At 42.6% G+C, this 15,267-nt stretch overlaps 1 protein-coding gene across 5 annotated transcripts in view; it reads right to left on the bottom strand.

The window, feature by feature from the left end:
* Positions 1-15,267, bottom strand: part of LOC124291560 (lysosomal alpha-mannosidase-like) — a 56,761-nt gene that overhangs the window by 10,446 nt on the left and 31,048 nt on the right. For all 5 annotated transcript variants that reach the window (XM_046728576.1, XM_046728577.1, XM_046728574.1 and 2 more), the window contains 5 exons: positions 13,359-13,478; positions 12,586-12,702; positions 9,306-9,435; positions 8,221-8,288; positions 362-595 (listed from right to left, as the gene is read on the bottom strand). In XM_046728576.1, coding sequence (XP_046584532.1) covers positions 362-595; positions 8,221-8,288; positions 9,306-9,435; positions 12,586-12,702; positions 13,359-13,478 — 669 coding nt within the window. The remainder of the gene's footprint in view (positions 1-361; positions 596-8,220; positions 8,289-9,305; positions 9,436-12,585; positions 12,703-13,358; positions 13,479-15,267) is intronic.

Raw genomic sequence — 15,267 nt, 5'->3', positions numbered from 1 at the left:
TGATTACAAGACGCAACTGTATTCCCCAGTTCCAAACTGTTACAGCTGACAGGTATATATTTTGCTGAAACTTTTGGCAGATTACCCATTCTCCATTACAAACACCCACCCTTCACTACAGATGTTCTGACCCATGAAGATCTGGGGTTAGAATTGGTCTTCAGTAACCAATGATTGTCTTAAGGGGGACTAACGAGACTGGGTGGTCAGGCTCGCTGACTTGGTTGACACATGTCATTATTTACAGACTGCTGCCATAGAGCTGAAATATTGCTGAGTGCGGCGTAAAACTAAACTCACTCACTCACTCACTACAGATGTTCCACCTTCATCCTGCCTTCATCCTCCACAAATGTCTCACCTCTCGGATGTAGTTGCTTGAAGACAGCTGAGCACCACTGCCGATGTTGGTGGCAGAAGTTGCATTTGGTCGGAAGATGTAGGCGCCTGAAGCCTGGTTCACATCACCGCTGTTGTTGCCTGCATAGCCTGGGTAGAACATGAAGCTCTGCCCGAGGCTGATGTCCAGGTTCTTCTTCAGGTTCCTCATGGACTTCAGCTGCCCGGAGATCCCATCAAATGTCAAGCTGATGTACTGAAACACACACCCATCAGCTGATGTACTGAAACACACACCCATCAGCTGATGTACTGAAACACACACCCATCAGCTGATGTACTGAAACACACACCCATCAGCTGATGTACTGAAACACACACCCATCAGCTGATGTACTGAAACACACACCCATCAGCTGATGTACTGAAACACACACCCATCAACTCACGCAAAAACGCACAGGCAATACATACACAAAGAATCAAGTACTGTAAGTCGACAAAGTTCCCCGTCGTCAATGTTTTGCGTGATCAACAACCCAACCAGCTCTACGTCGTGATTGTTTTGCGAGTCCTCCTCTTGTAAAAACAAGTCAAATTGTTGGCAATAAATAGTATCGCTTCGCGTGAACGAACATACAAGAAAAGACCAAAGACGTCAAATTTGCAATTAAACATTGCTAGAGAAATATATTTACCTATTCAGTTCTAATTTGTTTTTGCTAGGCATTGTCTTATATGCAGGGATTAAGATTACCTTGTGTAACTGTCTCGTTTACAACGCCGGAAATAGCAATTAGCTGTGCAGTGCACACGTTCCCCTACCAATGATTTAGTTAAAACGTACTCGATAATATACCGAAATGAATTGTGATGCAGTGATCTTAAAAAGATAGTATCTGAAACTATTGTTTTATAAAGAGAAATATATTCTAGTATTGTGTCATTTTCATTGCAGGCTCTGCTCTATAAATGTAAAATATTTATAATCATAACTAAGGTTATGCGACAGTTTTTTTTGGAGTATTGACGGATAGTTTTTATGCATGGAACAATTTAACCTGTCACCGATGAGGTTTCATGCAATGTCGCTATTTGCACTGTGGAAGCAGTTTGTTGGAATGTTATCATTCAGCTACACTAATTATGACTTTCGGCGAAACAAAATATGTATGCGTATCCATTTACTGTCGACTACACTTCATTACGAGACGTGAGTACATGCAATATGTTAGTGATTGCTGTGAAGTATGTACATTGTGTTAAGGAATATTACCGGTAGGCGAACATCTGGACTTCTTGACATTGTTTGATCACGTAATTTACATGGACCGGGAATAATTGCTTAACAAAATGAGAGACGTCATTACGCCTGGAAAGTTTGCGCCCAGAGTTCATTCGCAATACTAGCAAAACTTTCCTGCCAGCAAAACTTTGTCGATTTGCAGTAAATCACAACTATATCAAAAAATGTAATTTTTGGAGTAAAATTGATATTTTATACTTATCCTGACTCATGCTCTTTTTGCTTGTCTTCTTCTTCTTGCGAACATAGTGGAACACTTGTATCTCCCTAATTGAAGCTCCCTTCAATTTAAAATCACTAATTAGTATTCACCACGAGTTACCTCCCTTCCACAAGCGCGGGAACGAGGGCGCCACCTCTACCCATGTGCCTCACTCTCTCCTCATATACTGAGCCCAACATTTGAATTTACAGGGAAATCCAAAGTGTTATTTGGGGAGGATGGGAGGGCTGACCTCATGAGTCAGGATAAGTATAAAATATCAATTTTACTCCAAAAATTACATATTTTTCCTTATCCTGACTCATGCTCTTTTTGCTTGTAGCATCCTACGGAACGGAGGTGGGAATATCTAATACTTTGGATTTTTAATAATTAGTGATTTGAACTGTGATGATTGTAATAACCCTATGGGAACTTCATAAAGGCACTGAACTGATAAATTCCTGCTGCTAACTTATCAGCTGCCATATAAAGGTTATTACCATGTACTTATTATGATAAAGTATATATAACATTAATACAATGCTTAAGACTAATAGACTTAAGCTTGTTAATATGCTAGTATAAACTCCTTAGAGTTTGTTAGCTAAAATACTTTAAGATATAACATAGTACTAAGCTTAAGATATGATTAAACTTAAGCTAATTATATAATAGCAAACTCTTTAGAGTTTGTTAGTTAATATACTTATATGATATAGATATAATGCTGAGCTTAAGATATGAATAAGCTTTAGCTACATATATAATAGCAAAACTCTGTAGAGTTTGTTAGCTAATATATTTTTATAATATGAGTATAGTACTGTGCTTAAGCTATAATTAACTTAAGCTACATATATAATAGCCAAACTCTGTAGAGTTTGTTAGCTAATATATTTTTATAATATGAGTATAGTACTGTGCTTAAGCTATAATTAACTTAAGCTACATATATAATAGCCAAACTCTGTAGAGTTTGTTAGCTAATATATATTTATAATATTAGTATAGTACTGAGCTTAAGATATAATTAACTTAAGCTACATATATAGCAAAACTCTGTAGGGTTTTGTTAGCTAATATATTTTTACAATATGAGTATAGTAGTCTGCTTAAGATATAATTAACTTAAGCTACATATATAATAGCAAAACTCCGTAGAGTTTGTTAGCTAATATATTTTACAATATGAGTATAGTAGTGTGCTTAAGATATAATGAACTTAAGCTACATATATAATAGCAAAACTCCGTGAGAGTTTGTTAGCTAATATATTTTACAATATGAGTATAGTATTGTGCTTAAGATATTATTAACTTAAGCTACATATATAATAGCCAAAAACTCTGTAGAGTTTATTAGCTAATATGTTTATAGTGTAACCATAGTACTAAGCTTAAGATAAGATTAGACTTAAGCTAAATGTATATAGCAAAATAAACTCCTTAGAGTTTATTAACTAATATACTTTTATGTTAAAAACATAGTACTGAGCTTAAGTTATGATGAAACTTAAGCTATATATATATAATAACAAAACTCCGTCGAGTTTTGTTAGCTATCTGCTTTATAATGTAAACATACTGCTTAAGATATGATGAAACTTAAGCTAATTGTATAATAAGCGAAAACAACCCTTTAGAGTTTGTTAGCTATGATATAAACCTAGTATTGAGCTTATGAAGGAAAACTTAAGCTACATATATAATAGCAAGAACTCCGTAGAGTTTGTTAGCTAATACATGTTATAATGTAACCATAAAGCTTAAAATATGATGAAACTTTAGCCAGAAATATATAATAGCAAAACCCTCTTTTAGAGTTTTGATAGCTAATATACCTATATGATATAAACATAGTACTAGCTTAAGATATGAATAAGCTTAAGTTACATATATAATAGCTAAAACTCTGTAGAGTTTGTTAGCTAATACATGTTATAATATAACCATATTGCTTAGAAATATGATGATACTTAAGCCAAATAGCAAAAAACTCTTTAGAGTTTGTTAGCTAATCTACTTATATGATATAAACATAGTACTAAGCTTAAGATATGAATAAGCTTAAGCTACCTATATAATAGCAAAACTCCTTAGAGTTTGTTAGCCAATATATTTTAATAATATGAGTATAGTACTATGCTTAAGGTATAATTAGCTTAAGTTACCTAATGCATTTATCATGTAACCATAGTATTACTCTTAAGATATGAATAACTTAAGGTAAATATATATAATAACAAACTCTGTAGAGTTGTTAACTTATATATTGTATGATGTAATAATCATAGTACTGTGATGATAAAAGGAACTTAAGTAAATTATATATAGCATGAAGCTATTTAGTATTGTTATAAGATAAGTAAAAATCTGTTAGATTGACTTATCTTCTCCGAGGAACTGTCAGCTGTTGTGCGAGGACCATGGGATCGAATTGGTGTATACCTGAGACGTCCTCGGTGGTGATATCTCTCAGATAATGGTTTGCAACCACCATATCGGATTTCAGAAATAAACCCTCCATTATTTCAATCACATTTGTGTACAACAATTGTAGAAGTTAAGCTATAATATCATGAGTATTAAGCTCATGGAGGGTCGGAATAGGTCCATCCGCATATGCACGTAGTATGACAGTTCTGATCCAAATGGAGATATAGTACATGAGACTTCACTCGTGAAGTTGATGATAGAGGAAATAATCTGTTGCATTTTTTCCTCCTGTTTGGTTTGGTGGAGATAAATTTACAGTGCTCTTGCTGGCCATCTTGATAGAATCATCGTATCATGGGGTCCAAGTATGTCATCCAGGCGTGTTCATAAACCTCACTTGTGAGGTGTTGGAACACTATATTCATATCCCCAGGTTGGCGTGAAATTTCCGTTTTATTCTCCAAACAGAAGTTTAGTAGGTTTACTAACCATCTAGTTGTGTTAGTCGCTTGATGAAATTCAGCTGTAGTCTGAAACGCTGTGGATTTAGATCCACTTGTATCTTTCGTCTAGGTAATTAAGCTCGCGAAGTCCTTGACGATGTAGGTGCACAACCAGGTGTGTCTGTCCTCGTTGAACTTTATGTAAAATCGCCTGACTGCCGATCCTCGTCTTAACTTGACAGGGAGGTCTCTAACTTGAAGAAAGGCAGTCTAATAATGAATGTTCAGGTTAACTGGACTGTAATGAGGCTTGCTCGTTCACTGATACATAGTTGTCACTTGTGGCGTAAGTCTTGAACTGTGAATAGAGATCGACCTCTGTGTAGGTCGTTGTCCTCAGCGGTCCAATCAGAACAAGGCATTTTGATTCTGTATAATACCAGCTGTGATGTCACCGGTGTAGCGGAAAAACCCACCTTGAATAAATTCTTGTCGTCGTTGATATTAGCATAAACGTCGGTCTTCACCGTAGCTTCCCGAAGTTATCCGGTGACCACGTGTTTCGAGGGTTAATGGTAACGCTTGAAACCTCCGGTAGCGAAAATATCTCGGCTCTGTAATTTTATGCTGGGTAGGTTATTTTCCTGGTTGTCGTGAAAATAATTTCAGTTTTGAATATAATTCCGACTTCCTTATATATAAGGGTATAAACAACTTGCAAGTTGTGAGCTTGTAGACTGTATACATGAATGTATCGTCATAATTGTAGAATTAACGTTGAACTTGTTGTACATATTTCTTCTCAGAAACTTTGGCGATTAAGAGTTATACTGCGCTGTAACAAGGCTGCTGTTCAATTTCGATATTGAATTGTCTGCAGATATGCGCAATGGTCACGCATGTAGATAATCGTATCGTCGTCGAGATTGTATATTAGCAATTTATACGGAATAGTTGATTTCTGTGAAGATCTATGAAATGTCGTTGACTAATAATACAGCGGCGTTCTGTGTTGTAAATAGCCTGAGCAATTATCTTCGCGTGAGGCTTATAGGCGGCATCTGGCATACAGTTGATAATCAACTTATGCGGCGTCTTGAACGGACGGACTGGCAGTAGCTATATATGACGAGTGGCTAGTATATGGAAACCTTGGAGGAGACTTCCTCGGTGAGCGCCCGGAGACTTCGAAGTTCTCGAAGTATCCCTTCTAGATCTTCTGGGTGAAGTAGACTTGGAGCCACTTAGCCTTCGCGACCATCGCTGAAGGTGTCGAAATCAAAAGCCCGATTAGTATATATATATATATATAAATATATATATGCGCTTGCTTGAACAGCCTCTGTGTTTAACAGGATGTGGGATCGTGGCGCTTGCCTAAGTAGGGCATGGATCATCTTATCATATTCAGAAGTAGGTGTTCACGAAGTCTGGTGATAAGTGTCTAATTGATCGTTCTAGATCTATTTAGGCCAGCGAACATACGTCTCGTCATGGATTCAACAGAACCAATATACGATTGTAGTTCTTATACTTGATATCGATGATCAACTTGTCTATGGGTTGATCTTCTGGAGACTTGTGAGGGGAACGTTGATAGTTTCGCTGCTCTTGTTTAGTCCCTCGATGTCCTTCTAGATGATGATGATCTGGATTCAGGTGTCCTTCGGCGCATGCCTTCGCGAAGCTTCCTCTGCGTCGGTCCGGGGAACGACGATATGACCTTCGAAGGCTTCCGTGATGTCTGATGGTCCGAGTCCACATCTAGGGATGAAACCGCATAAGGTGATGATCTATCCTGCCTTCGCGAAGTCCTTCGCGAAGGCTGTACATCTAGGTTCTTTCCGCCTTGGCGAAGGCTGTACATCTAGGTCCTTTCGCCTTCGCGAAGGCCTTCGAAGAGCTGTACATCTAGGTCCTTCGTCAAGGTGGTCCGTGACTTCCTTCGCGAAGGTGACATCGTCCTGGCTGCTACGTTGGCGGGGGTGCCTCTGGGGTGCTGTCACGTTGGAGCCTTCGCAAACTTCGGACCCTGCTACGCGAGATATTGGTCCTCCATGATGTTCATAAATTGTCGCATCATGTCTTCTGGGATGGTCTGCGACGAGGTCGTCGGTGCTTTATCTGCGGTGTTAATGGAGGGTCCACGGAAAATCGTCATGCGACATCAGTGTAGAGGCATCAGGCTGCATGGTGATCTCTGCTGATGTCGTTGTAGCTGTCACCGGTCGTTTCTTGTGTGGCGTGCGTCGGGGATGATGATCAGCTGATCATCGTAGAGGTCCAGGTCATCGGCTGGAACAATCTCGGTTGAGAAAGTCCTAGTAGACTTCGTTGATTTTCCCTCAGAGGTCGGCGCTGCCCTGGGTGTCACGGCGTCTGCGTTGAGTGTTGGTAATGATGGGACCCTCAGGGCGATCATCAGCATATCTGCGTTGGTACATCAGGCTGCATGCTGATCTGTGCCGACATCGGTCAATCTTTGATGTACATCCGGTATGATGACCGGCTGATCATCATACAGGCCCAAACTTCGATGGGAACGGTCTCGGTTGTTGAGATGTAGTAGAAAAACCCTCTAGTCTTCTGCTGCGACGATGGGATGTCTGGGGAAGCAGGATGCTTCTTGGAGATGGCGGACTACGTCCCACACCTCTCCACCACTCTAGCGGAACACCACACGGGAGGGGAGTCGGCCAACAGCAGTAGACTGGCGAGGGGTTCCGTGTATCAGTCATACTAGACTCTGCATCACGCGACCTATCTGCTGTGCAAGTGCAAGCGCAAAGTAAATATTAATAAAAGGTAGAATTGGATAAATTAGTACCGCAACTGCAATGTGAATATAATAAACATGGCGCCGTACATCATATTAAAGGCGGATCAGCAGCAGCATAAAAAACGTAATCTGCAATAGTACAGAATTTTCATCAACGTAATCCACTGAAACAAACCGCGGTCCGTGAATAAACTGTAGAAAAAGCGACTAAATATCAATATATAATCGTTGAAGGATACTAGCTAAACCTCTATAGATGTCTATACGAGGTAACTAACTAAATATAATTCAAAGGATATAGTGTGTCGGGAGACACAGGCGCTCTCACGTCCAGCTCACTGGGCGAAGAAGGAGAGAGTGAGGCACATGGGTAGAGGTGGCGCCCTCGTTCCCGCGCTTGTGGAAGGGAGGTAACTCGTGGTGAATACTAATTAGTGATTTTAAATTGAAGGGAGCTTCAATTAGGGAGATACAAGTGTTCCACTATGTTCGCAAGAAGAAGAAGACAAGCAAAAAGAGCATGAGTCAGGATAAGGAAAAATTAAGTAAATTTCCACAGGGGTTATCTGGTCCCATTAAAGTTTCAAAACGAGGAATGACCTACTAAGCAAGCGTACAGAGCTTACGTCACAAAATATACACAGACATACATCAGCTGAAACAGGAGTCATCCGGTGTAGAGTGTACAGTAGGTTTCACGACATTCCACCCACCTGATTCCCAATAGTTGTGTCAGCACCCACGGTAAATGACTTTCTTGGTGGCACCTGGCTCTCAGCACCTTTAAGGGAAGAGAGCATCATCTAACATGGTAAAGTAGACAGACATGGTATCTTACAAGGGGTAAAGTAGACAGACATGGTATCCTACAAGGGGTAAAGCAGACATACATGGTATCCTACAAGGGGTGAAGCAGACATACATGGTATCCTACAAGGGGTAAAGTAGACAGACATGGTATCTTACAAGGGGTGAAGCAGACATACATGGTATCCTACAAGGGGTAAAGTAGACAGTCATGGTATCTTACAAGGGGTAAAGTAGACATACATGGTATCCTACAAGGGGTAAAGTAGACAGACATGGTATCTTACAAGGGGTAAAGTAGACAGACATGGTATCTTACAGGGGGTAAAGTAGACAGTCATGGTATCTTACAAGGGGTAAAGTAGACATACATGGTATCCTACAATGGGTAAAGTAGACAGACATGGTATCTTACAAGGGGTAAAGTAGACAGTCATGGTATCTTACAAGGGGTAAAGTAGACATACATGGTATCCTACAATGGGTACATTAGACAGACATGGTATCTTACAAGGGGTAAAGTAGACAGTCATGGTATCTTACAAGGGGTAAAGTAGACAGACATGATATCTTACAAGGGGTAAAGTAGACAGTCATGGTATCTTACAAGGGGTAAAGTAGACATACATGGTATCCTACAATGGGTACATTAGACAGACATGGTATCCTACAATGGGTACATTAGACAGACATGGTATCTTACAAGGGGTAAAGTAGACAGACATGGTATCTTACAATGGGTACATTAGACAGACATGGTATCGCACAAGGGGTAAAGCAGACAGACATGGTATCCTACAAGGGGTAAAGTAAATGGACATGGTATCTTACAACAGGTAAAGTAGATAGACATTGTATCTTACAAGGGGTAAAGCAGACAGACATGGTATCGCACAAGGGGTAAAGCAGACAGACATGGTATCGCACAAGGGGTAAAGCAGACAGACATGGTATCGCACAAGGGGTAAAGCAGACAGACATGGTATCTTACCACTGTTCAAAGACACAAAATAGGTGTTGAACCCTAGAGCTGGAACTGTTACAAAGAACACCAGTTCATTAGCAGCTAGAGCACCCTTCCTCTCTGGGATGCGGAATGTGTCCTCCGAGATGGGATACACCTGTCAATAGAAAAGTCATGACATTCTGTTACCTTATTGTGACAATGGCTCAAAATAATCAGTCAATATATGTCTCAAGAGTTTTACAGAGATTCCAAAGTTAGGAAAATCTAGGATAATTGTGGCAAAATATTAGTAAAATAATTGTCACTATTCGGTCTGGTTTGTCTTCGCATATCTCCTCCAACTCACTGAAACTTCCCCATCACAAGATAACACAAGTGTTTAGTGATAACTACATATGATAATGCTTAGTTCATTATCTTGCCAAAATTATGGTTTTGATTAAAATCTTAATATTCTTCATTTATTATATGACTCTTCCTATGTAGAACAGGTTCGTGTCTACACCTTGAGGGAGATCGCACGTGTTGGTGTCTACACAACGAGGGAGATCACTACACATGTTGGTGTCTACACCTTGAGGGAGATCGCTACACAGGTTGGTGTCTACACCTTGAGGGAGATCGCTACACAGGTTGGTGTCTACACCTTGAGGGAGATCGCTACAGGGAGATCGGTACACAGGTTGGTGTCTACACCTTTAGGGAGATCACTACACAGGTTGGTGTCTACACCTTGAGGGAGATCGCTACACAGGTTGGTGTCTACACCATGAGGGAGATCACTACACATATTGGTGTCTACACCTAGAGGGAGATCGCTACACATGTTGGTGTCTACACCTTGAGGGAGATCGCTACACGTGTTGGTGTCTACACCTTGAGGGAGATTGCTACACAGTTGGTGTCTACACCTTGAGGGAGATCGCTACATGGGTTGGTGTCTACACCACGAGGGAGATCGCTACACATGTTGGTGTCTACACCACGAGGGAGATTGGTACACAAGTCGATATCAATATGACTATGTTTATAATATAATGGTTTGCATGTTTGCATGTGCAACACAAGAAGAATCTATTCAGGTTCTGGTGACTCACCTAAAACACTATGGCCTCCCCACTGAGTCAGGTGACTCACGTCAAACACTTTGCCTCCCCACTGGGTCTGTTGACTCACCTCAAACACTATGGCCTCCCCACGGGGTCCGGTGACTCACCTAAAAAAACACTATGGCCTCCCCACTGGGTCTGGAGACTCACCTCAAACACTATGGCCTCCCCACTGGGTCTGTTATTGACCTCCCCACTGGGTCTGTTATTCCCCATAAACACTATGGCCTCCCCCACTGGGTCTGGAGATTCATCTCAAACACTATGGCCTCCCCACTGGGTCTGGAGACTCACCTCAAACACTATGGCCTCCCCCACTGGGTCTGGTGACTCACCTCAAACACTATGGCCTCCCCACTCCGTCTGGAGACTCACCTCAAACACTATGGCCTCCCCACTCCCCACTCTCGTCTGGGGTCTGAGACTCACCTCAAACACTATGGCCTCCCCACTGGGTCTGGAGACTCACCTCAGACACTTTGCCTGCCCACTGGGTCTGGAGACTCACCTCAAACACTATGGCCGCCCCACTGAGTTTGGAGACTCACCTCAATCACTATGGCCTCCCCATGGGATCTGGTGACTCACCTCAAACACTATGGCCTCCCCACTGGGTCTGGAGACTCACCTCAAACACTATGGCCTCCCCACTGGGTCTGGAGACTCACCTCAAACACTATGGCCTCCCCACTGGGTCAGGTGACTCACCTCAAACACTTTGCCTCCCCACTGGGTCTGTTGACTCACCTCAAACACTATGGCCTCCCCACTGGGTCAGGTGACTCACTTCAAACACTTTGCCTCCCCACTGGGTCTGTTGACTCACCTCAAACACTATGGCCTCCCCCACTGGGTCTGGAGATTCATCTCAAACACTATGGCCTCCCCCACTGGGTCTGTTGACTGACCTTAAACACTATGGCCTCCCCCACTGGGTCTGGAGATTCATCTCAAACACTATGGCCTCCCCCACTGGGTCTGGAGACTCACCTCAAACACTATGGCCTCCCCCACTGGGTCTGGTGACTCACCTCAAACGCTATGGCCTCCCCACTCCGTCTGGAGACTCACCTCAAACACTATGGCCTCCCCACTCCGTCTGGAGACTCACCTCAAACACTATGGCCTCCCCACTGGGTCTGGAGACTCACCTTAAACACTATGGCCTCCCCACTCTGTCTGGAGACTCACCTCAAACACTATGGCCTCCCCACTCCATCTGGAGACTCACCTCAAACACTATGGCCTCCCCACTGGGTCTGTTGACTGACCTTAAACACTATGGCCTCCCCACTCCGTCTGGAGACTCACCTCAAACACTATGGCCTCCCCACTCCATCTGGAGACTCACCTCAAACACTATGGCCTCCCCACGGGGTCCGGTGACTCACTTCAAACACTTTGCCTCCCCACTGGGTCTGTTGACTCACCTCAAACACTATGGCCTCCCCCACTGGGTCTGGAGATTCATCTCAAACACTATGGCCTCCCCCACTGGGTCTGGTGACTCACCTCAAACGCTATGGCCTCCCCACTCCGTCTGGAGACTCACCTCAAACACTATGGCCTCCCCACTGGGTCTGGAGACTCACCTCAAACACTATGGCCTCCCCACTGGGTCTGTTGACTGACCTTAAACACTATGGCCTCCCCACTGGGTCTGTTGACTCACCTCAAACACTATGGCCTCCCCACGGGGTCCGGTGACTCACCTAAAAAAACACTATGGCCTCCCCACTGGGTCTGGAGACTCACCTCAAACACTATGGCCTCCCCGCTGGGTCTGTTGACTGACCTTAAACACTATGGCCTCCCCACTCCATCTGGAGACTCACCTCAAACACTATGGCCTCCCCACGGGGTCCGGTGACTCACCTCAAACACTATGGCCTCCCCACTCCATCTGGAGACTCACCTCAAACACTATGGCCTCCCCACGGGGTCCGGTGACTCACCTCAAACACTATGGCCTCCCCACTGGGTTCGGTGACTCACCTCAGACACTATGGCCTCCCCACTGGGTCAAGTGACTCACCTCAGACACTATGGCCTGCCCACTGGGTCCGGTGACTCACCTCAGACACTATGGCCTCCCCACTGGGTCAAGTGACTCACCTCAGACACTATGGCCTCCCCACTGGGTCAAGTGACTCACCTCAGACACTATGGCCTCCCCACTGGGTCCGGTGACTCACCTCAGACACTATGGCCTCCCCACTGGGTCCGGTGACACTGAAGGCGCTGCCCACCACTGGTAGACGTACATTGTAGGTCACTGACCTCCCGATCGGGTTGTACACAAGCACTTGGAACTGATAAAAGATAAGGATATGAGATTTGTTGACAACATCAAGCATGGTTTCTGGCGTGATTATTTATATACTTAAAAAAGATTCATATCGAATATTATCGACATGGGTATTAAACCACACTCTGACAGCACCCAAATGACACATTCTATTACAATACTGGTCCTGTGATGACTCCTGCCACAACTACCTTGGTCCACCCCTACTCTCCATGACTTGAGCAGACCCTCTCATGAGACATGTCGTGCTCTAATAAGATATGGTGACCTCCTAATGAGACCTGTTGTGATCAACTAATGAAACATGGTGATCCCCTGATGAGACATGGTGACCACCTGATGAGACATGGTGACCTGATGATGAGACAAGTGACCCCTGATGAGGCATGGTGACCCGATGATGAGACATGGTGACCCCCGATGAGACAAGTGACCCCCGATGAGACATGGTGACCCCCTGATGAGATATGGTGACCACCTGATGAGACATGGTGACCACCTGATGAGACATGGTGACCCAATGATGAGACCAGTGACCCACCATGACACATGGTTACCCGATGATGAGACAAGTGACCCCCCTGATGAGATATGGTGACTTGGTGATGCCCCCTTCTGTGACCTCCATGTGGAGCCGGTGTCACGCCAGCAGCTACTGACCTCCTTCTGTGACTCAGTGGCAGTGCACACGCTGATGTTGAGTAGGGTGCAGAACCCCTGACCTGGTGGTTTCACTGTCCCCAGAGGCAGAAGTTTACCATAGGCATCATTCACTACTTTCTGGAAACACAACACAGAGGATCAGTTACTTATAACTTTCTGGAAACACAACACAGAGAATCATTCACTACTTTCTGGAAACACAACTCAGAGAATCAGTTACTACTTTCTGGAAACACAACACAGAGAATCATTCACTACTTTCTGGAAACACAACACAGAGAATCATTCACTACTTTCTGGAAACACAACACAGAGAATCAGTTACTACTTTCTGGAAACACAACACAGAGAATCAGTTACTACTTTCTGGAAACACAACACAGAGAATCAGTTACTACTTTCTGGAAACACAACACAGAGAATCAGTTACTACTTTCTGGAAACACAACACAGAGAATCATTCACTACTTTCTGGAAACACAACAGAGAGAATCAGTTACTACTTTCTGGAAACACAACACAGAGAATCAGTTACTACTTTCTGGAAACACAACACAGAGGATCAGTTACTTATAACTTTCTGAAACACAACACAGAGAATCATTCACTACACAGACACAGAGAATCAGTTACTACTTTCTGGAAACACAACACAGAGAATCAGTTACTACTTTCTGGAAACACAACACAGAGGAATCAGTTACTACTTTCTGGAAACACAACACAGAGGAATCAGTTACTACTTTCTGGAAACACAACACAGAGAATCAGTTACTACTTTCTGGAAACACAACACAGAGAATCAGTTACTACTTTCTGGAAACACAACACAGAGAATCAGTTACTTTCTGGAAACACAACACAGAGAATCATTCACTACTTTCTGGAAACACAACACAGAGAATCAGTTACTTACTACTTTCTGGAAACACAACACAGAGAATCAGTTACTTTCTGGACTTTACTGGAAACACAACACAGAGAATCAGTTACTACTTTCTGGAAACACAACACAGAGAATCAGTTACTTAAACACAACACAGAGAATCACTTTCTGGAAACACAACACAGAGAATCATTCACTACTTTCTGGAAACACAACACAGAGAATCAGTTACAGAGAATCTTTCTACTTTCTGGAAACACAACACAGAGAATCATTCACTACTTTCTGGAAACACAACACAGAGAATCAGTTACTACTTTCTGGAAACACAACACAGAGAATCAGTTACTACTTTCTGCAAACACAACACAGAGAATCAGTTACTACTTTCTGGAAACACAACACAGAGAATCAGTGACTACTTTCTGGAAACACAACACAGAGAATCAGTTACTACTTTCTGGAAACACAACACAGAGAATCATTCACTACTTTCTGGAAACACAACAAAGAGAATCAGTTACTTATAACTTTCTGGAAACACAACACAGAGAATCAGTTACTACTTTCTGGAAACACAACACAGAGAATCAGTTACTACTTTCTGGAAACACAACACAGAGGATCAGTTACTTATAACTTTCTGGAAACACAACACAGAGAATCATTCACTACTTTCTGGAAACACAACACAGAGAATCAGTTACTACTTTCTGGAAACACAACACAGAGAATCATTCACTACTTTCTGGAAACACAACAAAGAGAATCAGTTACTACTTTCTGGAAACACAACACAGAGAATCAGTTACTACTTTCTGCAAACACAACACAGAGAATCAGTTACTACTTTCTGGAAACACAACACAGAGAATCAGTGACTACTTTCTGGAAACACAACACAGAGAATCAGTTACTACTTTCTGGAAACACAACACAGAGAATCAGTTACTACTTTCTGCAAACACAACACAGAGAATCAGTTACTACTTTCTGGAAACACAACACAGAGAATCATTC

This window comes from Haliotis rubra, unplaced genomic scaffold (assembly GCF_003918875.1).
Source record: "Haliotis rubra isolate DU_JTF1 unplaced genomic scaffold, ASM391887v1 Scf496, whole genome shotgun sequence".
In the NCBI taxonomy this organism is placed as follows: domain Eukaryota; kingdom Metazoa; phylum Mollusca; class Gastropoda; order Lepetellida; family Haliotidae; genus Haliotis; species Haliotis rubra.
This window is presented reverse-complemented; position numbering and strand designations above follow the sequence as displayed.